The following is a 26,644-nucleotide window of genomic DNA, read 5'->3' as shown; positions in this document are numbered from 1 at the left end:
ACTAGATGGTTATAAGTCAGTGAGAAACCATCATCATCAGCTCAGTCATATACTCACCAGAAACCAAACTTGGAGCAGCAAGTTTTGTTTTTGTAGTTCTTACACGTAGCTGAGAACTGATCCCCGCAAAGGCCATTCGTCGTGTTAAAAATAGCGAGATTTGCTCTGGGTCTCATCTGGACGGCGCAATCTCCATATCTAGAATCACACCCAGTTCCGCAGTGTTTTATACTATTGCCGCTATAGTTTCAGATTTGTCAGTAAGACATATATCAACAGGAGCATATGTATTAGTACCAAGAGTGGGGGGCTGAACGTGTGGAAAGGCAAAAGAGTACAAACACGCAACTTGTAATGTAATCAAGAGGTATTAATATTTCTTACCAATAGCCATAGTATGAGCAGCATTTGCCATATATGGAGCCTTTGCAAGTTGCACCAAATTTGCTACCACATCTTTGATCTTCTGAGATAGCAGGCTCATCCTCACCTTTGGTGTCGTCCCTCGGCCCAACTATCGAATCAGTATCGCGTTTAGACGGCGCAGAGCGATACCAATTCTGAGATGGGTCGCCAAGGCATTCACCAACAGTCACAAGCTTGTATCCTCGGCCTTTACTGACCTCGATCATATACTCGGTAAGGTTCACAACTGTCTGATAGTGGACATCATGTGCGAGGACGATATAGTCATGATCAGTTTCATCTGTCAATTGCATAGAGGAGAAGCGATTCTTGGAGACTTGAATCAACGAAGCATCATCGTTTTCATAATCCTTGGTGTCAAGGTTAGTGCTGATAATGTGATAGCCAAGCTTGTCCATTGTGTCAATGCACCCCGATTTCGCACTACACTCTAGAAACGGCGGACGCATATAAGTTGGTATAACCCCAAGGAGATTGCGGAACGCCATTTCATTGTAGATCATTTCTGTTTCTCGAACTTCCTTGGAAATCTCGTTAAGATTGCGATGTGTCCAGGTGTGGCTTGCGAGTTGGTGCCCAGCATCATGCATACGTCGAATGATGGGGGGCCAGTCTGTTGATTCGTCGTCTATACGACCCTTACCTCTGTTATTCCCCGCAATGAAAAAGGTTGCTTTAACATTATGCTCTTCAAGAATGTCAAGGAGCTTATCTGTATAATCGTAGGGTCCGTCATCAAATGTCAAAGCAACATGACCCGGGCTGTTGCATTGAGTTATTGTAGAAGCTAAGATCCGATTAGCTTTGTCTTGAAGTTTGGTGATCTATAAATCCGGAATAAAATAATAGCATGGTGACTGACCATATGGGACATCGCCAACGCGTGTTCGAGAGACACTTTCGGTGCTTTGTCCTGGAGGGCTGGTTCTAAATCGCGTTTGTTAGTCCCATATATTCCATGTCAAGTTGCTACTTACTGTGTGTCGCAGGAGTCGCTATAGTCGAGCTGGCATTGCGATCCTGCGCAATACTCTGTAGAAGTCCCACAGTAGCCAGACTCTGAACAGCATTCGCCTTCGTCACAGCTGCCAATGCCAGAGCCGCAACGCTTATCGCGGGCTTCTAGAAGATGCCCGAAAGCACTGTCGGACTTTCCAGGAGCAGCATAGACAGCCTCAGAGAATATGAAGGCGATCACCGCCGTAACAGTAGCAGTGAACTTCATGATTTTAATATCGTCTTCACCGGTGTCACTTCAGGAAGAAAGGGGAGAACCGAGTTGATACCAAAAGAGGTGAAATATAAATGGAAGTTAGAATATGTGGTGTATTTCTTTTATCCTACCATTAACCGCAAACTTTGACCATGTGGGCTGATGTTAAAAATATCCACGATGTTTAATAGCCACTATGAAAGATACATCGATGGAGCCTGGCAATGTACCTGTTGGAAACGCAACTCTAAGCTCACTTAAAAACGAATTGTGCTGTGGGTTTGGAGCGCCAGAGAAAATTGCGAGTGGATAGCAAATCGAAGCGGCCTGAAAGTTATCTGACGAAAATCCCTCTCTACTACACCATCTCGCGATAGTTGCCTACACTAGCTACAGAGACATGCGTTAAAAAGCTGCAACATCACACCATCAACTACTGCCCATTAAGCACTCCCATCGAATCAATTACTTGCCAAATTCCGTGCTTTTACCTAGTGGCAGCTGACTACTACCTATGCCAATATGGACTCTGCAGTGTACCGGAGCACAGATGGAGAAAAGGAATGGTTTGGCACGGCGTATAAGATAGCCAATTAGTGGTATAAGATCATCATTCGTATTATGCGTTGGCTTACGTTACAGCATTAGTTCTAAAAAACAAGGAGAAAAAGAAAAAGATTCCCCTGGCTAAAAATAGATGAATGTTGGGACATGAGTTGCCTTATTCTTGGCTTATATTGCGTAGTCAATACGTATTCACAGTATAGTGTTAGAAGAAAGTATGAACACGGTATCCTTTCACCCCTATGTCTGGGAGTCTCTCTAAAAAGCTCTCCGTTGAGTTATACGAGGGATCCTTCGGACGCCCCCTTTTCTTTCTTTTCCAGTTAATGTTGGGAGTATAATTATGAGATTACCGAGGCCATCTCACTGCATCAATAGCCGTAGCATTGACGTCTCAATGTCTCACTTCCAAGTATAGGAAGTTTTACGGTAACGCAGATTATCTCACAGCCCTCTTGTTCCTGACAGTCTCGCGTAGCCCAATTACAGACTAAACAAAGCAAGATATCCGACCTCGGCAGTTTCTTTTCTTACACGCCTCCCAGGGCTCCAGGGCTTAACATTTGCCTTGATAACTTTCAAAGTTTCTGCTCCATTTGCGGGACCAACCGAGATCTATAGTCCACATATGTGGAACTTTCTTCGATTAAACTTGACGTGGCGTAAAGCCGGCACATGTACTCCGTATGCGTGATACCATTCCAACCTTTGGTAGCTACGGGGAGATTGTGCAATTCCCATATCGTATTGGAGATTTATAGTGTGACAGTGGCTCAACAGAGTTGACTTCAGCAGAGTCGTAGGGGTGTCAGAAGATCCTAGGTAGATCGATTTCAACGTCTACTTGCCATTAGCCCTAGAAAGAAGACGGCGATGGTAGATTACACAGCCGTTTGTGCATTTCTTGGTGAATGAAATTATTCATTGTTATTGGCTGGTCTTCGTCAGATCCGAGCATACTCTTGACAATTCTGTATGAAACATCTCATTCGCCAAATCCGACAATCCAGTCACAGCATTCTAAAAGATATAAAATGTCGATGAATACATTGCCGAGTAACTATTCGGCTGTCGAACTTGGTATACCTCTCAAGTACCACGGCCGCAGTAAACCATGATTTTTAGACTTACAACAAATAATAATTACCTTTGCTGTGGGAGAATACCAAGCTCCGAAGCCAAATTTTAGCGCTCCTTCGTGTTCTATACCTTCTTTTACTTTCTCGGCTACTACCGCGGCGGTATTCATGAGACGTAGATGTTTAATTTAAGTACTATTCCAAAAGTCTATCTCCTTTTCCCGCCATTGCTGATCCTTTATCTTCCTTTCTCTGGCCTCTTCTCAACTCTGCTAGTACCTAACTCTGTAGAATTGGTCAACTTGCTATCAGTCTCTTCCAGGTTCAGTTTCTCATTCAATCTTTCGCCGAGTATCTTGCCAAGTCTTACACTCGCCGAATATGGTATATATGGGTGCTACAGAGGAACTGCCGGCCCCAGAGGTCGCCAGTCGCGATCTGACCCCTAACCCGGAGGAGGATGAGCAAATAAAAACCTGGGATTATATCTACGATATTTCTCCAGCCGGAGAAACCACTTCTGACGCAGGCACATACCCTGGATCCATCGAAACCGGCTGTTCGATCGAAGCTGTCAAATACGATTCGGATCTCAATGGTGAACCGGAGCCTCTTGTCGCAGTTATTGGCGTTGGCTATGTTGGCGAGCATCTCACTGATGTTTTTTCTCGCTGCTTTAACGTGCTTGGATACGACGTCTCGGAGACTCGTGTCAAAGACCTCTGTGCTAAATATTCTGGAAACAACAAAGTCCGCATCACAACAAAGGCGGAAGATCTCAGTGAGGCCTCGCATTTTCTCATTTCTGTCCCTACACTCCTCCAGTCGGACAAGACTGTCGACACGTCTTACCTTCAAAGTGCCCTCGCTACTGTGGAGAAGCAGGCAGCCCCAGGGTCTACTGTCGTCATTGAAAGCTCAGTCGCTGTTGGCATGACTAGAGAGCTTCTCGGACCCCTCGCCAAAAGAAAGGGCCTCTTTGCTGGAATGTCGCCAGAACGTGTTGACCCTGGCCGCGTTGATCCACCAGCCTATGATATTCCCAAGATTATTTCTGGTCTCGATGATGTGGTTCCCGGCTCGCTGTGCTCGATTTCAAAGCTTTACTCCGCCGCCTTTAACAAGGTCGTCACTGTCTCCAAGCCGGAAGTGGCCGAAATGACCAAGCTCTACGAGAATTGCCAGCGGATGATGTGCATTGCCTACGCCAACGAGATGGCTAATGCCTGTATCCCCATCGGCATTGACCCTTACGAAGTGTGCAATGCCGCTTCTTCTAAGCCGTTTGGCTACATGCCCTACTCGCCCGGACTTGGAGTTGGTGGACACTGCATCCCAGTCAACCCATACTACTTGCTGTCCAACAGCGCCTTTCCCCTCCTCCAGGCTGCTTCGGAGAAAATGTATGCTCGCCCCGCGGAAATCGGAGAGCGTGTCATCGATGAACTTTACTCCAAGCGGACTGGCGATGGCCTGCCCCGTGTTCTGGTAGTCGGCATGGGCTTCAAACGCGGCCAGTCTCACCTTGTTAATTCGCCTGGTCTTGAACTGGCCAAATCTCTCGCCAAGTCCGAGAAAGTCAGCGTCTCTTTCGCTGATCCGCTCGTGAGCCAAGAGGCTGTGCCTCAAATTCCTCGACTAGATGAGGCTAACTGGACTGTCGAACACTTGGAGGAAAACTTTGACATGATTGTCGTGGCATTCAAGCAAGAGGGCCTGGACTTTGGCCTTCTGGACAAGCTTACTACCGTGCAAGTTCAAATGTGGTGCACGTAAGACGTACGAGTACCGATGCAAACAAACAGTGGCATCCGGCAAGCGAGGATAATATTGGAGTACAGGGGTTATTTGACGGGCTCTAGCCCTTAATATTTGTAAGTGGTCCCTCTGCAGAGTGATTGAGGTCGATATTGAGACCGCTGTATTAGTCTTGCCATCGGTTTGCAATCAATGCGTGGAAGAGACAAGGTGCTAATTTCTGTGCTAGGGTTTTGCTATTTTACATTTGGTTTACCTGGATTTTATATTTGGAAAAAAAAAAAAGAACATTTGTCGGGCTTCTGCTGTCAACATTCATTCTTTTTCTCAGGCTCCTCCTGTCACCATTTAATATCAGTATGCTTCGATCTGCTGGCGGTGCACAAGAGGGAAAATCTTGCGATCATAGCCTCGTTACTCTTGTTATCTAATTAATCTATGGAATTATTTTTTAATCTTCAATTTGAATCCTTTATATTCGTATAAGTTCCTTGCGGAATTTCTCTGCATGCCTCTTCGCTTCCTCTTGCTTCTTGCCTTCCACAGCTGTCCTAGCAGAAAGAGTGCCACGTAGCCCATAATGCGTGCGTTCCATGCTTCGAATTTATGCTCCTCAACAGATTGCAATAAGTCGAGTTGAATCGGCCAATTCCATTTATAGAGATGTGCGAGCCCCTCATTGGCGCAACTTTATCCTGGGCTAAATGCTTCGCTTCGCCATGTTGGAAAACTTTACTAGATCTATTTTAGTTCCCAGATGTGGATGGAGCTTACAAACTATCGGAACTGCGGAAAATTTATCTATGAAAATGGGCTAGACTTTGATTGTTGGTCATATCATCCAGGGCTTTTCCCAGCAGAGATAGAGAAGTTTCGTCGAAGGTAGGCGAGAAGGCGTCCGGGATTGGGGGGGGGGGGGGGGGGGGGGGGGGGGGGGGGGGGGGGGTTTGCCCCATTCTGTAGCACTCCTTCCTGGCTTTCGTATTGTAATTACACTTTTCAAGCCCTGTACATTTAGGCTTGGTTCTGTTACCAGCAGTATATGTAACAATACGCTGCGGTCTAGGTGAGCATAGAATTCTCGGCATAGATTAGCTGCTCATAACACCACAGATAGGGGTGTTTTAATGTTAATAATTACTACAGGCAACTTCTAGTAGATGATCAAGCAACTCTTGCACTAGATATTTCTGCCTGTATCTCAGTTCCGCATACTAAGGATAACTTCAAGGTTCTTATTATATAGAATATCCGCTGGTGTTAAAATACCAGAAGCAGAGTGGGAATCAGAGTGGGAATGATGGACCTATCCACTCCAAATCATTGGCCGCCGTATCCTCTATCCTTTCAATACTTCATCATACCACCCGTATATTCCTTGTAATGTTTCCAGTACAGTTGTTATAACATGACCCCTTGTTCTAAACGGCCTGAGTGATCAATTTACCACGATCTAGAATAGCATAAGACAAATGTGATAGACTCAAAGCACACGGAGATCTTGACAAAATGATGTCAGTAATTAAGCGACGTCGAAAAGATCAGGCGACCAGATACTATGCCTATCTCGTTTGACCCACCTGTTTCCGTCATCGAGCCGGTAGTTAGCCGGTGATGAGAACTACTGGTGATGAGATGCAATCTCGCTATTTGTGCCAGCGAGCACTGCTTCTCCGGTATTTTCACGGAAGGGTTAGATAAGATCCGTTGCTATCGCCATGATCATGTGCTCCTTTCAATGGCAGGGAGTTAGTTCACCGAATAGGCAAACTCATCTCTCACGATGTCATCGCGCTGTGGGGGCGCTGAATAATAACTAGACCATCTTTGGCAATTCTCGGCGAGAGCATTGACAGCGGTAAACCTCAGCGAGTTAGATAATCAGGCTCCGACGATCATTGGGCATGAAACGAAGAATTTTAATTAATTAATGCGCGATGACGCAATGTTTGAAGCTTCTCTCCAATCAAATATATTGCTTTCAACACTTCATTTGAGCTACCTCTTCCAAACTTCAACATATACCAACTGCCAAACTCATATTTCTAAGAATGAAATTACTATTGAATATCAACCGTGCGGACGATACGGCTATTAGGCCGGGAGATGACATTCAAGGAACGTTGATAATATCAGGTATTGCGAGCCAGAAGCAGCCTCAATGCACAGCTACGATTGGAGGTGAGATATACCTATCAAGTCAAATTTTTTATTTTACAGCTGAAGCTGACAAAATGAAATTACATTCAGGACGATTAATGATTTCGGTACCTCCTCAAGTTGCTGGCCCTAAAATAGACAACGCAGTTTATACGGTATGAACCGAACCGCCATCAAGTCTCACAGTCTCACTTTAACTTACATTGCCAAAGCTATTCGAAGAAACGAAACAACTGAATTACGAAAATAGGTCGGGCAAAAACAACCCGGATGATGACGTTCTTTTTATGCCTTTCAACTTCCGATTTCCATCTCATATAAATTGCTCTAAGCATCCTCATCCATGCCAATTCCCTCCATCAACGAATGTGCATGAAGGGAATTCTAGGATAAGGGTGGAATACTACATCACTGCAGCCGTGGACAGGCATATATTTGGCGGCCTATCCAATAAAAAGAGAGTCGCAAAGGCGTTACAACTCAGCAGCAATTGTTCATCTACTACCTCACCAGCATCATCATCTATCGCCAGCCTGCCGATAACACTACGACAGAAGGATTACACAGAGCGTCTGCAACCTCGGCCTGATGGTCTACCAGCATACACGCCATCTATACACGTCCAAGTCGTGCATCCTCAGCCACCAGTTTTTGTCCGAGGGCAAGCGAATCCCATCCGATTCAACGTCCACAGCCCATCCGAAGCGATCGGGAAAATATTTGTTCGGAGCATCAATATCAACTTCAAGACTTCCACCATCGCAGCTGCCGGGTCAACTGCGCAACGAGTCGATCAAGATGCATCGGGAGTCAAATTACCCACTCTCATTCCAATCGATTCGGAAATACTAGAGCTCGATACAAGCACCTGGGGGCGCCTTTCTATGCTCAGCCTGAGACCAACATTCGAATCATGTCTAATGCAGATAAAGCATACGGCTGAAATAAGTGTTGGTATATCAGTAGGGCCCCAGGGCAGCATTTTTGTACGTCTTATCAAATGCATGCCATGAATATTGAATAGCCATTAGGCACAAGGGACTAATAATACGCAGCATACTTCGTCTCGGTTCGACATGGTGGTGATGGATCCGCCGCCTTCATATGAAGAAATCTAGAAACTACATTATCGGCAAATATAGAGAACGACTGCATGGTTAGGTATAATTTAGAGCAAGGTGTTTTTTTTTCTTCTTTTTTTTATGTGTGTGTGCATTAGTACTATAGAAGATACCTAGCTTCGGATCAATGATCGAGCCACGCTGCAGATAGACATCGTTAGAAAGAGATTTGGGCTTATCACTTGGCCTTTGAAATAACTTAGGCATGGCTAAGCCTTGACTTTCAACTCTTTTCAGCTTTTTACAGAGTAACATTGGGCGCGGAGTTGCTACATGTACCTTGCGTCCCCTAGGTAGGCGGCCAACCCGGCCCCAGCTTCAGATCTCGTATGATCAAATAGCAATGCGTTCGTCGCGACTATTGATCGTTGTTTATTCGTAACCCTATCTCAGAGACGCCGCAGGCCCGTAATACATGTCAGCTACGAGATATCATTGCCGGATGCATAAAAGAGGTCGCCAACTGCGATGCCACCCTGTTTCGTTCCGACTTCCGAAAGACGTTATGCCGGATTGAGGAATTGTGGGCGAGACGACCCTGGTACCCGCAATCTGGCAGCGAATGAAGCTTCTATTTTTGTTCTTTTTCCTCTCCTGGCAATATCCGAGGGGCCTGTGTAGTATTAACGGGAGAAGGGCGGATATTTTGCTCCCTAGGTCAATTAGGGATCCATATGGGTCTCACGTATGAGATTTAGTCCTAATCTTCTTCACACAGCTGGAGAGTGTACAATGGCCCCGTTCATTTAGATGTGCAACACAAGCCGGGAGGAGTATAATGTCCGCCATGGGGGCGCCACATGCGACGATTTGACTACTCTTCAGAGGTGAGAATATATAAGACATATGTTTTCCCCGTCATGATTGGGTAGCACAAGTCTAGAGTAGAATCGGTCTTACTGTGCGTCCTAGCATATTTCACGAGCTATATACAGAGCTCCCTTGACTTGGCACTGTGCGCAGTTCGATTACATCATGAGCCGTTGTTTCAATCCTAGTTTAACAGATTGCGCAGTGTATGACAATAAGTTAGAATAAGAGTTTAATATTCTATGATAGCTTACAGGCGCTTTTCTTTCGAATTAGCGGGGCCTCTTCTTTAAAGGGAAGATGATTAGCCGTGCCATCCAATCAAGTTGACGTCAATGTAATATCATGAAAGCTTACATCGCAATCAACATTTGTCTAGTGATGTATGAGTGACGGCCGATTATAATATGTCGCCACCTATCATGATTTCACAATGAGATACGAGATAAATCATGCGTATAAAATGTAGATTGATGTCCTTTGAAGCGCAGGCCACAGCGAAGAACTGGTCAATTTTGACGACGAAACCATGTCAAACATCATTCCATCTGCCGTGAAACAAGCAGTCATGGGCCAAAAGGGAGCAAAAACAGACCAGTTGGCCGCTCACACCGTTGAGCCGACCAAGAACAGCAGAATTACATCTGATTTTGGTACTAAGCAGACCAACACAGATGACTGGCTTCGGATCAATAGCAAGGATCAAATAGGTCCCTCGCTGTTAGAAGATCCTTTCGGGCGTGAAAAAGTACGTCGTAGAGTGACGATGCAGAGGCTTTTCAGTATAGAAGACTAAAGAACAAAAAACATATTAGATCCATCGGTTCGACCATGAGCGTATTCCAGAGCGAGTTGTCCACGCCCGAGGCACCGGAGCGTTTGGAACATTCCGCTTATTCGAATCTGCCGAGGACGTTACTCATGCAAACGTTTTAACCGATACTTCACGCGAGACGCCTGTGTTTGTTCGCTTCTCGACTGTTTTGGGAAGTCGTGGCTCTGCTGATACCGTTCGCGATGTGCGCGGCTTTGCCGTCAAATTCTACACTCAAGAGGGCAACTGGGATATTGTAGGGAACAACATTCCCGTCTTCTTCATCCAGGACGCCATCAAGTTCCCCGACCTTATCCATGCTGGGAAGCCCGAGCCTCACAACGAAGTTCCTCAAGCGCAGTCGGCTCACAACAATTTCTGGGACTTTGTTCAGATGCACTCTGAAGCCACCCATATGTTTATGTGGACCATGTCCGACCGCGCCATACCTCGCTCATACCGAATGATGCAAGGGTTTGGAGTAAACACGTTTACACTTACCAATGCCGCTGGTGAACGCTCGTTTGTGAAATTCCACTTCAAGCCAGAGCTTGGAGTGCACTCTCTGGTGTGGGACGAAGCGTTGAAGCTTGCTGGCCAAGACCCCGATTTCCACCGTAAGGATCTCATGGAGGCCATCGACAACGGAGTATATCCGAAATGGAAGTTTGGCATACAAGTAATTGATGAGTCAAACGAAGACGACTTTGACTTTGATATTCTCGATGCCACAAAACTTTGGCCTGAAGACCTTGTACCAATTCGATACATTGGCGAGCTCGAGCTGAACAAGAATGTGGATGAGTTTTTTACCCAGACAGAGCAGGTAGCATTTTGTACCGGTCACGTCGTACCAGGAATCGGCTTCTCGGACGATCCTCTTTTGCAAGGCCGAAACTTTTCGTATTTCGATACTCAGCTGAGCCGGCTGGGCGTCAACTGGCAGGAATTGCCCATTAACAAGCCGGTTTGTCCAGTGATGAACTTCAATCGCGATGGCGCAATGAGACATACCATCTCAAAGGGCAAAGTCAACTACTGGCCCAACAGATTTGAAGCTCAGCCGCCAGCAACCAAGGAGGAGGGCGGATATGTCGACTTCCCCGAAAAGGTTATCGGCATCAAGGAACGAGCAAAGAGCGCCAAATTCAAGGAGCATTTCTCTCAGGCGCAGCTTTTCTTCAACTCGCTTTCTCAAATCGAAAAATCTCATCTCATGGCTGCATTCTCGTTTGAACTTGATCACTGCGATGAGCCAATCGTGTATGAGCGACTTGTGAAACGACTCACCGACATTGACATTGGCCTCGCCCAATCTGTTGGGGAAATGGTCGGAGGGGCTGTTCCAGATAATAAAGGCCAGCCAAATCATGGAAAGAAGGCCAAAGGTCTGAGCCAGTTGGAATATCTTCCAGAAACACCGATGATTGCATCGAGACGAATCGGCATCATCATCGCTGACGGTTACGATCCGATTGCTTTCAACGCCATGTATGGAGCGGCTCAAGGAGCGCAGGCGATTCCTCTAGTAATCAGTACACACCGGTCCCGCACCTTTGCCGATGGAGAGAGCAAAGATGGAAAAGGCATCATCGCAGATCATCATCTTGAAGGCCAGCGTAGCACAATGTTTGACGCTATCTTTGTGCCTGGCGGAAAGCAAGCGATTGAGACGCTTTCCAAAAATGGGCGAGCACTACATTACATCCGTGAGGCGTTTGGCCATCTCAAGCCTATCGGAGCCACTGGGGAGGGCGTCTTGTTGGTTGAAAAGGCACTCCAGCTACCCGAACATATTGTTACGTCAAGCAACCATGAAGCTGTGGAGAGCTATGGTGTAGTTACACTAAAGAGTGCAAAACCGGAAGGCTTTGGAGAGGTGATGTCTGCGGTTAGGGGTGCCAAAGGGTTTTTGGATAAGTTTGCCTATGCGATTGGCAACCATCGCTGCTGGGAGCGTGAGCTTGATGGTCTTAATACTATGGTGGCATATTAGTCGAACTTATCACAATTATTAAGCAGATAAGACACTCCCTGTGCTTCATAGCTATGCAGGTCTATATGAAAGGATCGATTATGTTTAAACAAGGATAGCACAAGAATCGTAAGGTTGTTGCTGATCTTGCAAGTTTTAAGTACACCGGCTTTCATGCCATCCCCTGCATGGTGACATTAGGCATGAATTATGAGACGATACTCTACCCAATCAACGCTCGTATAGCTAGCCAGCTACCACCACAAAGGCAGGTGGCCTCCATACATGTATGCGGCAACCAACCAACTGTCAAATAGGAGACAGCTTTGAGAACCAATATATTCGGGAAAACAGCCAACTCAATACTTCGTCATCTCTATTTGCCTAAACAGGGGGGAATCTGGTTCTCAGCGTAGCAGCCTAGGGTAGTACAGAGAGCAAGCTCGCAATTGTGACCCCTCGGAAGAAGAAAATCCACAGTTGAGTTGTGTATCACAGCATGTGAAAGATTGCACCCGACTTGTACCTACTGTTTAGAGCATAGTAGCTCCAGGGATACTCATGTTATTCGCAAAAATGGCTAATCTCTTGTTTCGTAAAGTAGGGTATATATATGGAGCACAGGGCTGCTCATATCGAAATGATACATCAATCTTTAGATCGATGAAGTTGTAAAGAAGCGATTTCCATAATGGGTTCCTCCAATTCCACGCTCAGTTCCATCGAAACATGCGTGAGTGCTATCTGCAACGGTCGCTTAGATTGCTACCATCTACCGCAGAGTGATTTGGATCAGTCGTGGAATAAATTGTACAATCTCGCTCTTTCTCAATATCCTCAAATCATCATTCGGCCCAACAACGCTTCCGAAGTTTCTCAAGCGGTGAAATGCGCCAGCGACAATGACTATAAAGTCCAAGCGAGATCTGGCGGTCACTCGTACGGGTAAGAAGCTAAGGGGGAATCGGTGATTGTGAAAAAAGGAATAATCATTTTTAATGATGAATTGCAGAAATTTTGCTCAGAGTGCAGGAGAAAGCAACGGCATGATGATCGACTTGGTGAACTTGCAAGATTTTCAGATGAACAACGATACTTGGCACGCAAGTGTTGGATCGGGCTACAGACTAGATAATCTTGACAAGCAGCTGCATCAGAACGGTGGTAGGGCCATTGCACACGGCACATGTCCCGGAGTTGGAGTTGGAGGACATGCAACTGTGGTAAGTACATGACGTTTGCATGCTTGTGAGGTTGGTCTACGCAGATTTTAACATCTGGTATAGGGAGGACTGGGCCCCAGCTCAAGAATGTGGGGTTCTGCACTGGACCATATCATCGAAGTTGAAATCGTAACTGCCAATGGAACTATTGTACGAGCAAACGAAAACGACTATTCAGACTTGTTTTGGGCCGTTCGAGGAGCCGGGGCCAGCTTCGGTATCGTCACCGAATTCGTATTCAAAACCCATCCTGAGCCAGGGAGTGTCGTTGAATACACCTACAGCTTCAGCTTCGGTCAGCAAAAGGACATGGCACCTGTATTCGAACAGTGGCAAGACTTGGTGTACGATCCTAACCTCGACCGCCGTTTCTCGACATTGTTCATCGCCGAACCTCTTGGAGCTCTCATTACTGGCACTTTCTATGGCACCAAAGAGGAATTTGACCAAACAGGAATTTCCGAAAAGATTCCTGGCGGAGGGGCTGTTAATTTCACTATCCAAGATTGGCTGGGAAGCCTGGCTCATATTGGAGAGACGACAGCGCTGTATCTAAGCGATCTCGCAACACCTTTCGCTAGCAAGTCGTTGGCATTCAAAAGAGGCGACAAGATGAGCAAAGAGTCTATCGACACGATATTCGATTATGCGGGAGACACAGATCCAGGAACACTACTTTGGTTTATCATTTTCAACTCTGAAGGAGGTGCCATGGCAGATACTCCGTACAACGCAACTGCATATCCGCATCGCAATGCAATCATGATGTACCAGTCTTATGCCATTGGAGTACCAACATTGACAACAACGATTACAGACTTTGTTTCTGGAGTTCATGATAAGATCAAGCAGGCAGCTCCAGAAGCGAACATGACGTATGCTGGATACATTGACGTGTCTTTGAATAGGTCGACTGCGCAGTTGACGTATTGGGGCGACAAGGTTCCCCAGCTGCGAGAGATTAAGGGTCGATATGATGCCGATAATGTGTTTAGGAACCCACAGAGCATTGAGTTTTTAAAGTAGGGAATGTCGTGGGGATATAAAGAAGAGAGGGAGAATGTGTCTTGTTTAATATCGGCATCATAGTTCTGACGTTATCACCATATACCACACATTTGCGGCTTTCATATTGTGTCATGAAATATATTGTTAGTTTATCAAATGAGATGAAATAACTTATAATTAAATCGCTGAGTCCGGTTTTTAATGGCAGCGAGGAAACTTGAATACACTCATACGAGGGTTCAAATCATCGTTATAGGGTGATTGAAATTCCGTAAAGCGCGCCCACGCTGGAATGGCGAAATACACACAGGACAGCACATGGCTTAAATTTTACCATTTCTGTATCAGGTTAGCAACTATTGAGCTGATTGTATATATATAAAATGGCAAACGAATTTGACTATCAAAGAGAAATTAACTAATGGTTGGATCTCGGCGTTGAGCCGCATATTAGATCTGTATCCCGGTGGCGCTACTGGCACTGTTGGCACCGAGTACGTTCTTTGTCTCGGAAACGGAAACGGCTATGGGCGGGTAACTCGATGACTGTTGTACACTGCATGTAGCATATCATCAGTTAGTTTGGCTCTGTTTCATCTACCTACGCCTCATGCTATGGCCATATTACACGTGTATAATAGTTTGACTGCCGTGTATTGGGTTCATGTTGGTATTTATACAAACATTGCTGCTGCTTCTTCCCAGTAGGCTCGTAGAACTATCAAAATCGCCAACAGGCTAAGCCTGATTGTCCCCTCCTCAGCTTATGGGTGGGCATGAGCCGTCTCTCCCTTCTCCACTACCCCGCGTTACTACCAACTCAAAGGCTCTCCCATTATTACCGAGAGAGGGGCATTAAAGTGCTGGAACTTTGTCGACTTATGAGCCAATCGGGGTTTCAGACCCGCGGCCAGTCGCGGCACAGCCTCTCAGATTGCCCAGATTGGCGATTACGGGGGCATCACGCGGCTTCGCAGTCGCATCACCGGACTTTACGCGGGTCCCAGATGGCATGGCGATTAGATAACGGGATCCCTAGTCCGTGGGTAGTTTTCAAAATAACTGCCCAAGTTGGTCTGGCTCCTGTTATGTCGATTCCATGCCTTTGCTGCATATCCTCCATTGGCCGATACTGATACGCAGGTGTCTCGTCCATCACTTGACTATTCTCCCGTCACCTCCTGCATTCAAAACGGCGATTTCATCTAATTCAACCAGCCGGAACATTCCTCCTTCATCAACAACTCCATTCTTTTCATACGCTGCTCTAGTGCTTGAGACATCTGACGCCCAAGGAGCTAAGAAAGCCTGCAGCCATCCATCCGTCCGTCTCCTCTCTCACATCTCAGGTAAGTCTTGCTCTATATCAGATTACCTCATCCCTTTTCAAACCAGCTCCTCTGTAACTTTCCCGGCGACGCTTCATATCAATCAGAACACATTGCCGCCCAGATAGTTTGGAATAAGACAAGGTGGATGCCAAATACCGTCATCATACCCACCCCCTCAAAGCAAGCCCCTCATCGGAGCTCACTTCGGCTTCAAGAACACCAAGCTCCCGATTCCGTTTACACTTGCCACTCCACCCTTTTTTTTTTTTTCAATTCATGATGCTTGTTGAGTCTACTGGTTTTCCGTACAACTAATTCAGCACCAAGTCCTCCATCCAAATAATTAGGCGCCATGCCTCTTCTACATCGCTCCGGGACGTCACTGACGGCGGCCCTCTTGAAAAGTCGCCCCACCGCACCGATAGCCGGCGCCGTAGCTTCATCTCACAGCACATACACCCGCCTTCACACAAGTTCTCGGCGCTCGTCAAGTTTAACAGTTCCCGAATCCGCAACTAGAACCCGGGGCCGAAGTCTCGTTGATAAAAGAGCAGCCGCGTCCTCTGCTCTTGTGAGTGCTAACCACAGACATGCGTCAACCGCAGCCATGGAGAAGCCAGACTATCAAAACATGTACACGGCCTCATCGGCCTTTTTTGAAGCACTGTGGGAAGCCGGCGTCACTCACTGCTTTGTAAACCTGGGATCTGACCACCCGAGTATTATCGAGGCGATGGTCAAGGGGGCTCGTGAACGGAAAGGAAATTTTCCCAAGATGATTACTTGTCCCAACGAGGTGAGTCTTTTAGCCGTCTTATACATTCGTAGTCTCATATAAACGAATTTGAGAAGAACAAAGGATTGGATGCTAATGCTTCTTGTTAATCAGATGGTCGCCATGTCCATGGCAGATGGCTATGCCCGATTAACCGGCAAACCTCAGGCCGTCATCGTCCACGTAGACGTCGGCACACAAGGCCTTGGAGCGGCCGTTCACAACTCAGCATGTGGCCGAGCTCCAGTTCTCATCTTTGCCGGCTTATCACCATTCACGCTCGAAGGCGAACACCGTGGTACTCGCACCGAGTACATCCACTGGATTCAGGATGTTCCCGACCAGAAGCAGATTGTTGCCCAGTACTGTCGTTACACCGGTGAATTCAAAACAGGCAAGAATGTCAAGCAGCTGGTCAACCGTGCGCTGCAATGGGCCAAATCAGGACCGCAAGGCCCCGTATATCTGTATGGTGCGCGAGAAGTCATGGAGCAAGAGATTGAACCGTACCAGCTGAGACAGAGCGACTGGAAGCCCATAAAGCTGGGCAGCTTGCCCCAAGACGCCGTTGATAACATAGCAGATGCCCTCGCCGGCGCCAAACGACCTCTCGTTCTCACCGGATATGGCGGCAGAAACCACGAGTTCCCTGGGGCCCTGGTCAAACTCGCCGACACAGTTCCCAACCTGAGGGTAGTCGACTGTGGAGGCAGCGATATGTGCTTCCCATTCGATCACCCCGCTTCTCTCGGCCTCAACTATGGCGGCGAAAAGTCCATCCCCGATGCCGATGTCATTCTCGTCCTGGATGCGGACGTGCCATGGATCCCTGCCCATATCAAGCCAAACCCAGAAGCCAGGGTATTCCACATCGACCTTGACCCGCTAAAGCAGCAGATGCCCGTCTTCTACATCGAGTCTGAAGCAACTTATCGTGCCGACACCCAGACCGCTATTGAGCAGCTGACCGAGGCTCTCAAGACTGGCGAGCCTGCGAAGAAGCTGCAGGCCCAGAACACGACACAAATCGTCGAGAAGCGCAAGCAGGAGCACGAGGCACGCCTTGCCAAGATCGCCAAGGCCGCCGAGCCTCGTTCTGATGGCACGTTTGGAACTGGCTACTTGTGCCGGACGATTAAGAAGCTCGTGCCGGAAGACACTCTGTTCGCCATTGAAGCCGTGACCAACACCCTCTTTGTCTATGACAACATCCAGCCTTCGGTCCCCGGCACATGGATCAACTGCGGTGGCGGCGGTCTGGGCTGGTCTGGCGGCGGTGCGTTGGGTATGAAGCTGGCCACGGATGCAGAGAACGGGGGCAAGAACAAGGGCAAGTTCGTCGTTCAGATTGTTGGTGACGGCACATATCTCTTTACTGTTCCGGGCAGTGTCTACTGGATCTCAAAACGCTACGGCATTCCCATCCTGACTATTGTGCTCAACAACAAGGGTAAGTCACACAAGGCGTTATCACATATACTAATACTATCCTTCCTTCTTTCTCTCCCTCTCTGTGTGCTAGAGTAGAGTGCTAACGATTTTGTGTCATAGGTTGGAACGCCCCTAGACGGTCTTTGCTGCTGGTTCACCCTGAAGGACTGGGCTCCCAGGCAACCAACGAGGAGATTAACATCTCGTTCGATCCCGCACCCGATTACTCGGGCATCGCCAAGGCGGCTGCGGATGGTGACATCTTCGCTGCCAGAGTGAGTGAGCTGGCTGATCTAGAGGGCGTGCTGAAGGAGGCCATTACGCATGTGGAAAACGGCCAGTCAGCGGTGGTGGATATCAAGGTTGCGTCAGGGTGTTAGTTCATTATACGGGTCGTTTTTTGTTTTCGTTTGTTTGCAAGGGGTTAAGCGATATGCGAGTGTGTGTGTGTGTATGTAGACGGCGCTCTGGGCGGATAGAGACAGACCTTACGGAAGGTCGGTCATCTTAGACTCAATGGATGCATAAAGAAAGACAGCTGCAGTCAGAACGAATCGAATGCATCACGGCCTCTTTGGTCAAGTGCAGCTGCTTATGCGTTTTATTGGAGCGCTGGCGTTTCCATCACATGGCAATTCTGATCTCAATTCACCGTAGAAATTGCTTATATATGCGCCATGCACGCCTCATTCTTCAGCACAGAATGCTAGAAAGCCACGTCTTTCGTTTGTCTACTAATGCGCGGTTACCGGTTATTCAATATTTGGTTTATTTATAGCAGTATCGGTGTGAGTCTCACTGCAGCATGCACTCGGGATTGGCCGCCATCTCTAGTCTTCCGCCTTACGGACACGAGCTGTCCAATGAGACACGAACAGATCAGTGTAGGTATATGTACTGCTTGTATGCCGCTAAAGCCATATTCACCGAATGATGATGATAGTACTATAGCAAAAAAAAAAAAAAGAGAGAGAGAGAGAGAGAGAAGGCAATGCTGCAGGGGATCGGCTTCTTCGCTTGTCTCTTGGATTAATGCGTGCTCTGGGGCGGGATGCCCATTTGCAGCGCTGGACCAATCGCCTTGATTCAAGGCAGCTGCCGTGTAGAATCCAGACCGCCTCACGGCAGACGCCACCAAGATGAGTAAGGATCCCAAGTAGTTTCTGCTTGCAATGGGTGGCGACGGCTATGAGGGATGATTAATCACATGGATCGAGGACTTGCATTGGCGGCATTGGTGGTGTGTAGCGGGCGTGGGGAGACGAGCCAAAGAAAGGATCAGCTCAATTCATCGTTCTGGTAAATACTGCGTCAATCTCGTCCTCGGCTGCCATGGATCGATCTGGATTATAGCTCTGGTTCCGGCCTGTCACAACTGGCGGAGTGGGGAGCGACCCTTGTGGCGTCAAGCTATCGACGGAACAAGCAACAGGTCTGGCATCTGGACGGCAGGCAGAAATCATAAAATAAGGGTCCTCCTAGTGAAGGGTCAGTCACGGTGTCTTGATCCGGGGCCCGTCAGAAACGACGCCGGTGTGGATCGAGCGTGCTAAATAAACAGCCGGCACTGGATTGGGTATGTGATGTGCAGAGCGGGCGGGTGGATGGACTGGAAGCGTGGGATGGATGGATGGCCCCCATTTGATGAGAGACGGGCAATGTCCACGTATTCGATGTACATTGCAGAAATAAGCAGAAGCCATGGATGCTTCCAAGGACTGCACGAGCATCAATAGCGGACGCGTCGCTGGTCTCTGCGCATCGCCAGCGAGCGATCCGGCCTCGTAATGCGTATTAGTCGTTGCGCGTCCATCACCGCAGCATCTCGTCAAATCTCACTCCGCTGCACGTGGGGTTTCTAATTTAGGCGCCGGCTTCCAGGGGTCGCCGCATCGAGCAAATCATCGGCCAGATCAACCAGCGCCAGCATCTGCCCATCTGCCCATTATTTGCTCCATCTGCCCATCCGTGCTTTCTGTCTTCACGCTCCAGCCGTTGCGAGTCCCTGAGAATTACAGGGCGCTCGGTCCACTGTGGTGCTGTAGTGGCCCCCCACGGCTATTTTTTTTTTTTTCTGGCGGCAGAAGCTTTGGCTGATCACGAGGGCAACTGGATTCGAGTGCGGGAGGAATTCCATTTTTTTTTCCAACCTCAAAACTCGCCTCCCGACAAAAGCCGTTTGCGGAAACGAACCTCGCGTGTGAGTGGCGACCGCAGGGCCCGAACGCTTGAAGCAGCGAACAAAAGGAGGAGACAGAAGAGAAGATCGAGAGGGCGCAGCAGGGACGAGGACGATCGATCAAACCCTTGGCGGGAACATGGGAGAGAAGGCCCAGACTGGCCACGACGCTTCGCTTTTTAATCCACCGAGCCGGTGCATCTACGCCTGCGTTTCGTCGAGGTATCCTGCGACAAACGGCGATATAGACGAAGAGAATACACAATAATAAGAGAGGAAGAAGAATCGGCAGGAGGAGACACAAGCGATCGCGCGACAGCAAGCCCAGTTCTGCGACAAGCGCGGCAGCCACGGCTACACCACACTCTACCTCGGCTGCCATCTCGACAACGACTCTGCACGCCCACCTTCGCGATCCCGGCAGAATACGCAGAATATTCAGGCCAGACAGCATCTAGACAGCATCTAGACGCGGCGACTGCGACGACAGCAAGAGCCATGTCCTCTGCTGCGACCGAGACGCAGCAGATCGAGGCCACCATGGCGATACAGCTGCAGCAGCCAGACTCATCCTCTCTCGATCCCAGCCCCGTCCGCGACCTTCCTCCGCCGCCAGTGCCTTCATCCGATCCTCGACTTTCCATCGACAGCAACAAGAGTCCTCCTGCAGACTCAGCACCCGCAAACAGCGCCGACGACTATGACCTGTTCAAGCTCAAGCCTACCGACGCGCTGCAGCTTCTCAGCTCCAGCGTCGAGCTGCTGGTTCGCATCACCGGCGACGTCCCACCCACTCCTCCGCCGAAAACACCGACCGACCCTCAGATGAGCAACATGCAGGCCGAGAAGGAGAGCATTGCGCGGTCGCACTCCGAGAAGAGCCTGGCGCGACTGCGGGCGCAGGCCCTGCTGGAAGAGCAAGAAGAGAAGAATAGGAAACAGCGGATCAAGCGCCAACAAGAGGAGCAGCAACAACAACAGCAACAGAAACTGCAGAAGCAGAGCCGTTCGTCGGCAGCAAGTGTAAGCAGAAGCAAGCTCCAGGCGTACAGCGCGTCCATGTCAGCTCAGCTGATAGCTCAACAGGACGCTTATTCCATCGACGGCGTACGCCTAAAACACGACCACCTCAAACGATCAACACCTTCGTCTTCAGCCCCGAACCTACATCCTCCAGAGCCTTACGTCGTCGTCGGCGCTGATTCGCAGCCCTTGAATCTCCAGCACGGCGCCATCACCCGCAAATTTTACAGCAAAAACGAACCACCCATTTCCGTGCACCAGTATCTGCTTCGACTACACCAGTTCTGCCCCATGAGCACAGCCGTTTATCTCGCCACATCGCTATACATCCACCGCCTGGCAGTTGAAGAGCGCGCCATCCCCGTAACGAGACGAAATGCGCATCGACTGGTCCTCGCCGGCCTGCGCGTAGCCATGAAGGCGCTCGAGGATCTATCATACCCGCACACCAAGATTGCCAAGGTCGGCGGCGTCAGCGAGGTCGAACTGGCAAGGTTAGAGATTAGCTTCTGCTTCTTGGCTGGCTTTGAGCTCGTCGTGAGAGAAGAGCTGTTGAAGAAGCATTGGAAGGTGCTGAGAGAGGGTAAGATGGTAATAGACGGTATGGAAGTTCCGAAGCTGAAACTAGACAAGAAAAGGAAGACGTCCCGGGAAGTTCATCAGCTGATGCAATGATCTGATGATGATGATGATGATGCTGTTGCTGCTGCGCATGTGCTTATACGCATTAGAAAAAGGCGGTTGGCAAGAATGCTTGCTTTGTTTGTTTCCTTCGGTATATCCAGGCCAGCAATTGGAGTCTGGCATTGTTCATTCTCCAGGCTCTGGCCTATCTTTTCTTGTTTCTTTTCCCCCTTTTTGGCTCTGAGTTTTTTTTTGGTCTTGGCATCTTGCATAGGGCGGACATGGAAGAGAGAATGGCGATGCAGCAAATGTCATTGTCTTCTTTGAGTTGTTTTATTCTTAATCTGTTTATTCTCCTGTTGGCTGGGTGGACTGGGATGTGGAAAGGATATGGGAACAGTTTTGTTATTGAATGAGCTGAGCTTGTTTTATTGTTTGTTTACAGAGATACCCACACGGCTATATATATTGCAATGCCATCTCTGCCATCTTATCCATTTGCATATCGTGCTCGATGACGTTTTCCATCTGTTTTTGTGTAACCTTTTTGTGCTTGGAACATATACACAGTATAGTGTCTCCCCCCTCCCCTGTCCACCTGAATATGCCCCTATATTATTTCTTTTTCTCGCACAGTAGACGTCACAGCTGCAAATCATATACAGTTGCCATTTCTCGTTTCACTTTTCCAAGACAAGCGATTGATTCGATTCTTTGCCATCCCGGCGATATGCAGGAGCACGGACGTGCGTAGCGCCGATGGCACGGCCCGAGATGATGCTTTAACGAGCGTCGGCGGCCCGAACTAGGGCCCGAAATGGTTCGACGTCAACTCGGGTTTATTTCGTTTCTACTTTATCCCGACTTTGGACCCTTTTTAGAAGCAATTGGTTCCATTCTGCGCTTTGGAATTCAATTTTGCTCTTCATAACCAATTTGCATCCATACATCTATCCCCCCTCCTATCATGCCTGTTTCTGTAGCTGCTCGCCGGCGGCTCATTCGCCTCACACAGGCTCTCGTCGGCGGTCCCGTTGTCGTATTCGGGGGACTCGCCCTGTGGACTCGAAAATGTGCATTCGAGCCCTTTGGACCAGATAGCGACCCGCTGTTCAAGCACCCGATATTGAAACAGCTCAATCCCCGGAGTCTGCCCAGTTCTCACGACTCGTGCGTCAGAAAAGTCCCCTTTGGAGAGCTGAGACCCGAGCTGTTGGAAGATGCAAAACGAGGTGGGAGTGCATTGGTGGAGGAGTTTTCCCGAGGCATGTGGGGAGGATATGGTATGTGTTGTGTGATTAAAGAGTTTTTGACCTTTTTTTCTTTTTCCCCTTAACTAATTGGGCGTAGGATATAGGATACAAAGGAGGATAATGGAGTTTACAAAGGGCCCTGAGAATGCTACCGATGTCTGGACTCCTGAGGCGCTGGGACGGGACACATTTGAGCCTGGTAAGTCAATTTTAACCCTGATGACTGGCTTCGTAGCTGGATGATTTACTTTGAATAGGAACTGTCCTCACGAATCATTTTCTCGTCCTCGAAAAGTCTCCGACGGAATTGCTCTTCCGGGGCTGTCTGTCTCCGAAAGAAACCCCATTTCGACCCCGCGATCTGGATAATTTCTTTGCTCTCACTGCAGAATTGAACGAGCAGCGGCAAGAGGCCGAGTTTAGACTCAAGGCGATATCGTTTGATGCCGTGACAACGACGCCGAAGGAGGATCCGCTTGGGGGCGTGCCGGGAATGCTGCACAAGGTGTATGCAAAGCTTTTGGTGGAAGCGGCGGTGGGATGGTGCGTGAGGTAGATGAAATCATGCAATTCCTGGTCGTTGCAAGGGGGATCGATTTGGATGATGTATGGTGTGGAGGCGGCTGTCATGTTGGGACACTGGCTATTTGTCAGTCATGTTGACTATGTAATATACTCTCTCCAAAAATAAAATATAATTCACATAAGAGATTCAATCCGTCAGTTATGCGGTATTATTTCAGACTAGAGAGCATAATTAGTAAAACATGACCATCTCTTTCTGCTTGAATGTAATCATACACGTCCTTTATCTTGAACAATGTTGTTTGACCTGTTCTCAAATTATGAAAATGCCGCTCTTTCAGGGAAAAATATGCTTGAATTTTTGCGTCTTCAACCATATCTGGCGCTTGGCTCTGAGAGGCAGCTACACAAGACTCTGCAGTCCTCCAAAAGCTTAACAATGGGGTACAGTTAAGGATGATGTTGAAACAAAAGCCCAGTCCAGCCATCAGCAGCCCGTCCCTACTCTACAGAAACAACTACGTCAACGACAGAACAATCAGCTGCATCAACACCTGCCGCAAAAGCTTCTACCTCCAAATCAAGGAAAGGAAGTTGAGAATTGAAACAGGCCGTGGAATGTCAAGTGTCAGAAAATGCCCAGAAGCAGACAATGGTATGATAGTATGTAAGCATGTCAAAAATAGATCATTTCAAAAGAGGAAAAAGTATGGAAGACGCAGCACCATTTAAACATCGAAGAAGCGGTGTTCACTATTCTTTTACCCCACGCTTCCGCTCTCATGGCGGTGCTGCAAACCCATTCCAAGGGGTCATCACGTTGAATGGATCGTAAAACTTGATCACCGATTAAATAGCCAGTAGCGGCTACTACAACTAATAACCGTCTATCACGGTACTAAGAAATTTCTCCAGAATGTGGATCTAGGAACGCAACTGCTTTAAATGGAAGATTCGGGCAAGTCGGGAATCAATTTATGACAGGTCTAAATCTCACCATCTGACTCTGCCCGTTGGATAACCTTGTCTCTCCAATCGAGAGTTGTATTTTAATTCTACTAGACTACATCATCATCGATAAGTTTATATGTGATATCTGCTTTGGCTTTTGATTTATTTTCTCCCCCGAGTGATTGGTATCCCACAACTCCAGCCACCATCTCGTGTTTATATAGGTCTGCTTTAGCGTTTACTTGTATCTTCCACTTGACCCCCTCCGCGGACAACTCCGAAACGCATATTATCTAACAAATTGCTAGCGGCTTTAGAATCTGTAGCACATGGGGATTAGCTATCTGATCTAAGAAGGAGCCTGTTGATGCAAGAGATAGAAAACCTGGGCTCGTTTCACTTAAACTAGTATGCCGCATAATCATGTACTTACGTTTATATATGCCACCGTGAAAACTTGCAGTAGCATCCTTGCCAACATATGCAGCTAAGAGAGTTTTACCACCTGGGTGACTCTCAATGAATTTCTCAACATCATATATGACCCCTGAGATACAAATTAAGTGCTTGGAGCCGCCATGGTGGATACAAAGAGCCTCAAATTCAGGCCAAGAGTAAATAGGGAGAATATCTAGTGAAGGGCCCCAGTTAATTTGATGCTTAAGTCGCTCCACCAGCTTCCATTTCTGTTGAAAGATGGCCTTGTTGATCTCGTTAGCTTCAAATTCCTGCAGATGACTTGCTAGCCCCAGCCAAGCCCACTAAAGACGTCAGCAATATTTCGGCATTTGAAAACATACATTATTAATGCATCAAGGATACCTACAAGGGAGATACACCATTTAGTAGGGTCATAGTCAAACCACCTAATGCCATTTCGGTAATCAGCGGGAAACTCATGGTGGAAGTTATGGTATCCTTCTCCAAACGTAACTAGAGCAGTGAAAATATGGTCTCTTGGCGATGTTGCATCTGCATACGGTTGGTCTCCGAGCCAGTGTGCCAATGAGTTGACGCAATTGGTTGCCTGCTGAAAAAGAAACACGCGGATGATGCCGGCATAGAGAAGGCCGCCCAAGCCGTCATTCCATCCAAGTTTGGCAATAAGGAACGGAAGGGCATAGCTAGTGAAGAGGCACAAGAAGGGAAAGTTTCTGTGCTGCCACATCACAACTTCTTCTTTGAGCAAATCAGAAATCTCGACGTGCCCTCGCAGATTGGGATCGGGTTTGAAAATTAACCACCCCATATGGGACCACCATATACCCTTGTTCACATTATACGGATCTTTTGGAGTATCCACATAACGGTGATGGGCACGATGCATCTGGCACCAATTCAAGATTGAACCCTGGACGCTGCTTGCGCCAGCAAGTGCCAGAAAGAATCTCAAGCTTGGCGAGGCAGTAAATGATCGATGTGACCAGAGGCGATGGTAACCTGTGTTCATTCAATATGGTGAGACTGGCACTGTACTCCTCAAGACCAAAGCTTTAAAGTAGAATCATATACGTACCAGCAGTGATGCCAACGCCAGATATGATGTATAGTATTCCTCCCAAGAAAAGCGTTTGGCGTGATAGTGATTGAAAAAGACTCCAAATAAAACCAATGAGAGGCAAAATAATGCAAAATGTAATGTTATTTGGCTGCAAAGTGGAAAGAAATCTTCTAATATAGTGAAGGCTTCGCTTGAAAGCATTGCCGGTCTGGTATAAGACTCTTGGCTTAGCAGCCATTGCGAGAAAATAATTCTCTAAACAAAAACTATGTTGAAGTCAAAGAATACGCGATGACTATGATCTTTTGAGCTGGTATTTAAGTCTGGTGAGCTGAAAAGATTTAGATGTCTTAGACCGTTTGTAGCATGTGATGAAGTGGTATGTCAGCTTTATAAAGGTTTCTATAAATAAGATATCTTGGCTTATGCGTTTGAGGTAAAGATCTGTACAACATATATTTTCTTCCGCTGTTCTAAATACTACTATCGACAATTTTTACGGTATCTGCTCCACCACAGTCCCTCCACCACTTTCTCTCCACTTTACCGCGCAATTCTTGTGATGAAAGAACTAAAGGTACGACTTGAGCGGCATCTACTAGCATGGGATTGAAAATACCGATATCCTAGAAAGTGACTTTATTGGACTCTGGGGCAAACTAACCAGCCCCAAGAAATCCTGCATGACCTTCTCTTTCAATTCAAGCGAAGTTGCGTTAGGATTGATAGGATCGGCCTAATTCCACTAGGGCAGGTCATTGTGAAAAGGGTATTCTTAGGATCTTAGCAATCTAAAGGCCGGACACCCACAATGCTAGAGAAGCCGATAGTTGGGAAAGGAGGTGGGGGATTTATACATGATGGTATCCTCGGTCAAGCGTGATTCTTTAGGATATACTA

At 47.7% G+C, this 26,644-nt stretch overlaps 8 protein-coding genes across 8 annotated transcripts; 7 read left to right on the top strand and 1 right to left on the bottom strand.

Moving 5' to 3' along the window:
- Positions 1-380: 380 nt before the first annotated feature.
- Positions 381-1,651, bottom strand: TrAFT101_004494 (uncharacterized protein; the record flags this gene model as incomplete). Its single annotated transcript, XM_024903053.2, has 3 exons — positions 381-1,213; positions 1,289-1,353; positions 1,404-1,651. 3 exons carry the CDS (start codon positions 1,649-1,651, stop codon positions 381-383), a joined length of 1,146 nt encoding a protein of 381 aa, XP_024765702.2.
- Positions 1,652-3,663: 2,012 nt separating this feature from the next.
- TrAFT101_004493 (uncharacterized protein) lies at positions 3,664-5,058 on the top strand (the record flags this gene model as incomplete). The annotated part of the gene is made up of 1 exon (XM_024898997.2): positions 3,664-5,058. The coding sequence occupies one exon, from the start codon at positions 3,664-3,666 to the stop codon at positions 5,056-5,058; it is 1,395 nt and encodes a 464-aa protein (XP_024765703.2).
- Positions 5,059-7,076: 2,018 nt separating this feature from the next.
- Positions 7,077-8,508, top strand: TrAFT101_004492 (uncharacterized protein). Its single transcript, XM_024904780.2, has 4 exons — positions 7,077-7,221; positions 7,291-7,355; positions 7,413-8,186; positions 8,256-8,508. Exons 1-4 carry the CDS (start codon positions 7,092-7,094, stop codon positions 8,316-8,318), a joined length of 1,032 nt encoding a protein of 343 aa, XP_024765704.1. The 5' UTR covers positions 7,077-7,091; the 3' UTR covers positions 8,319-8,508.
- A 1,109-nt stretch (positions 8,509-9,617) lies between these two features.
- On the top strand, positions 9,618-12,078 carry CAT1 (catalase A). The gene is made up of 2 exons (XM_066127189.1): positions 9,618-9,879; positions 9,947-12,078. The coding sequence occupies exons 1-2, from the start codon at positions 9,661-9,663 to the stop codon at positions 11,939-11,941; spliced, it is 2,214 nt and encodes a 737-aa protein (XP_065983298.1). The 5' UTR covers positions 9,618-9,660; the 3' UTR covers positions 11,942-12,078.
- Positions 12,079-12,611: 533 nt separating this feature from the next.
- Positions 12,612-14,169, top strand: TrAFT101_004490 (uncharacterized protein; the record flags this gene model as incomplete). The annotated part of the gene is made up of 3 exons (XM_066127188.1): positions 12,612-12,865; positions 12,933-13,143; positions 13,207-14,169. The coding sequence occupies 3 exons, from the start codon at positions 12,612-12,614 to the stop codon at positions 14,167-14,169; spliced, it is 1,428 nt and encodes a 475-aa protein (XP_065983297.1).
- A 1,588-nt stretch (positions 14,170-15,757) lies between these two features.
- Positions 15,758-18,431, top strand: TrAFT101_004489 (uncharacterized protein). Its single transcript, XM_024899038.2, has 3 exons — positions 15,758-16,278; positions 16,372-17,707; positions 17,809-18,431. The coding sequence occupies exons 1-3, from the start codon at positions 15,835-15,837 to the stop codon at positions 18,066-18,068; spliced, it is 2,040 nt and encodes a 679-aa protein (XP_024765707.2). The 5' UTR covers positions 15,758-15,834; the 3' UTR covers positions 18,069-18,431.
- Positions 18,432-19,419: 988 nt separating this feature from the next.
- Positions 19,420-21,768, top strand: TrAFT101_004488 (uncharacterized protein). Its single transcript, XM_066127187.1, has one exon. It carries the CDS (start codon positions 20,366-20,368, stop codon positions 21,563-21,565), a length of 1,200 nt encoding a protein of 399 aa, XP_065983296.1. The 5' UTR covers positions 19,420-20,365; the 3' UTR covers positions 21,566-21,768.
- Positions 21,769-22,364: 596 nt separating this feature from the next.
- TrAFT101_004487 (uncharacterized protein) lies at positions 22,365-23,476 on the top strand. Its single transcript, XM_024902213.2, has 3 exons — positions 22,365-22,797; positions 22,865-22,966; positions 23,025-23,476. The coding sequence occupies exons 1-3, from the start codon at positions 22,482-22,484 to the stop codon at positions 23,321-23,323; spliced, it is 717 nt and encodes a 238-aa protein (XP_024765710.2). The 5' UTR covers positions 22,365-22,481; the 3' UTR covers positions 23,324-23,476.
- The last annotated feature ends 3,168 nt before the right edge of the window (positions 23,477-26,644 follow it).

Source organism: Trichoderma asperellum, chromosome 2 (genome assembly GCF_020647865.1).
Source record: "Trichoderma asperellum chromosome 2, complete sequence".
In the NCBI taxonomy this organism is placed as follows: domain Eukaryota; kingdom Fungi; phylum Ascomycota; class Sordariomycetes; order Hypocreales; family Hypocreaceae; genus Trichoderma; species Trichoderma asperellum.
This window is presented reverse-complemented; position numbering and strand designations above follow the sequence as displayed.

What these genes read in the sequence shown, in the direction of transcription:
- TrAFT101_004488 (XM_066127187.1), top strand. Translation starts at nt 20,366, where the DNA reads ATGTCCTCTGCTGCGACCGAGACGCAGCAGATCGAGGCCACCATGGCG.
- CAT1 (XM_066127189.1), top strand. Translation starts at nt 9,661, where the DNA reads ATGTCAAACATCATTCCATCTGCCGTGAAACAAGCAGTCATGGGCCAA. An exon ending in ATCCTTTCGGGCGTGAAAAA is followed by an intron (nt 9,880 to 9,946) that starts GTACGTCGTAGA and finishes AAAACATATTAG; the next exon opens with ATCCATCGGTTCGACCATGA.
- TrAFT101_004489 (XM_024899038.2), top strand. Translation starts at nt 15,835, where the DNA reads ATGCCTCTTCTACATCGCTCCGGGACGTCACTGACGGCGGCCCTCTTG. An exon ending in TGATTACTTGTCCCAACGAG is followed by an intron (nt 16,279 to 16,371) that starts GTGAGTCTTTTA and finishes CTTGTTAATCAG; the next exon opens with ATGGTCGCCATGTCCATGGC. An exon ending in TATTGTGCTCAACAACAAGG is followed by an intron (nt 17,708 to 17,808) that starts GTAAGTCACACA and finishes TTTGTGTCATAG; the next exon opens with GTTGGAACGCCCCTAGACGG.
- TrAFT101_004492 (XM_024904780.2), top strand. Translation starts at nt 7,092, where the DNA reads ATGAAATTACTATTGAATATCAACCGTGCGGACGATACGGCTATTAGG. An exon ending in TAGACAACGCAGTTTATACG is followed by an intron (nt 7,356 to 7,412) that starts GTATGAACCGAA and finishes ACATTGCCAAAG; the next exon opens with CTATTCGAAGAAACGAAACA. An exon ending in GGCCCCAGGGCAGCATTTTT is followed by an intron (nt 8,187 to 8,255) that starts GTACGTCTTATC and finishes AATAATACGCAG; the next exon opens with CATACTTCGTCTCGGTTCGA.
- TrAFT101_004487 (XM_024902213.2), top strand. Translation starts at nt 22,482, where the DNA reads ATGCCTGTTTCTGTAGCTGCTCGCCGGCGGCTCATTCGCCTCACACAG. An exon ending in AGGCATGTGGGGAGGATATG is followed by an intron (nt 22,798 to 22,864) that starts GTATGTGTTGTG and finishes AATTGGGCGTAG; the next exon opens with GATATAGGATACAAAGGAGG. An exon ending in ACGGGACACATTTGAGCCTG is followed by an intron (nt 22,967 to 23,024) that starts GTAAGTCAATTT and finishes TACTTTGAATAG; the next exon opens with GAACTGTCCTCACGAATCAT.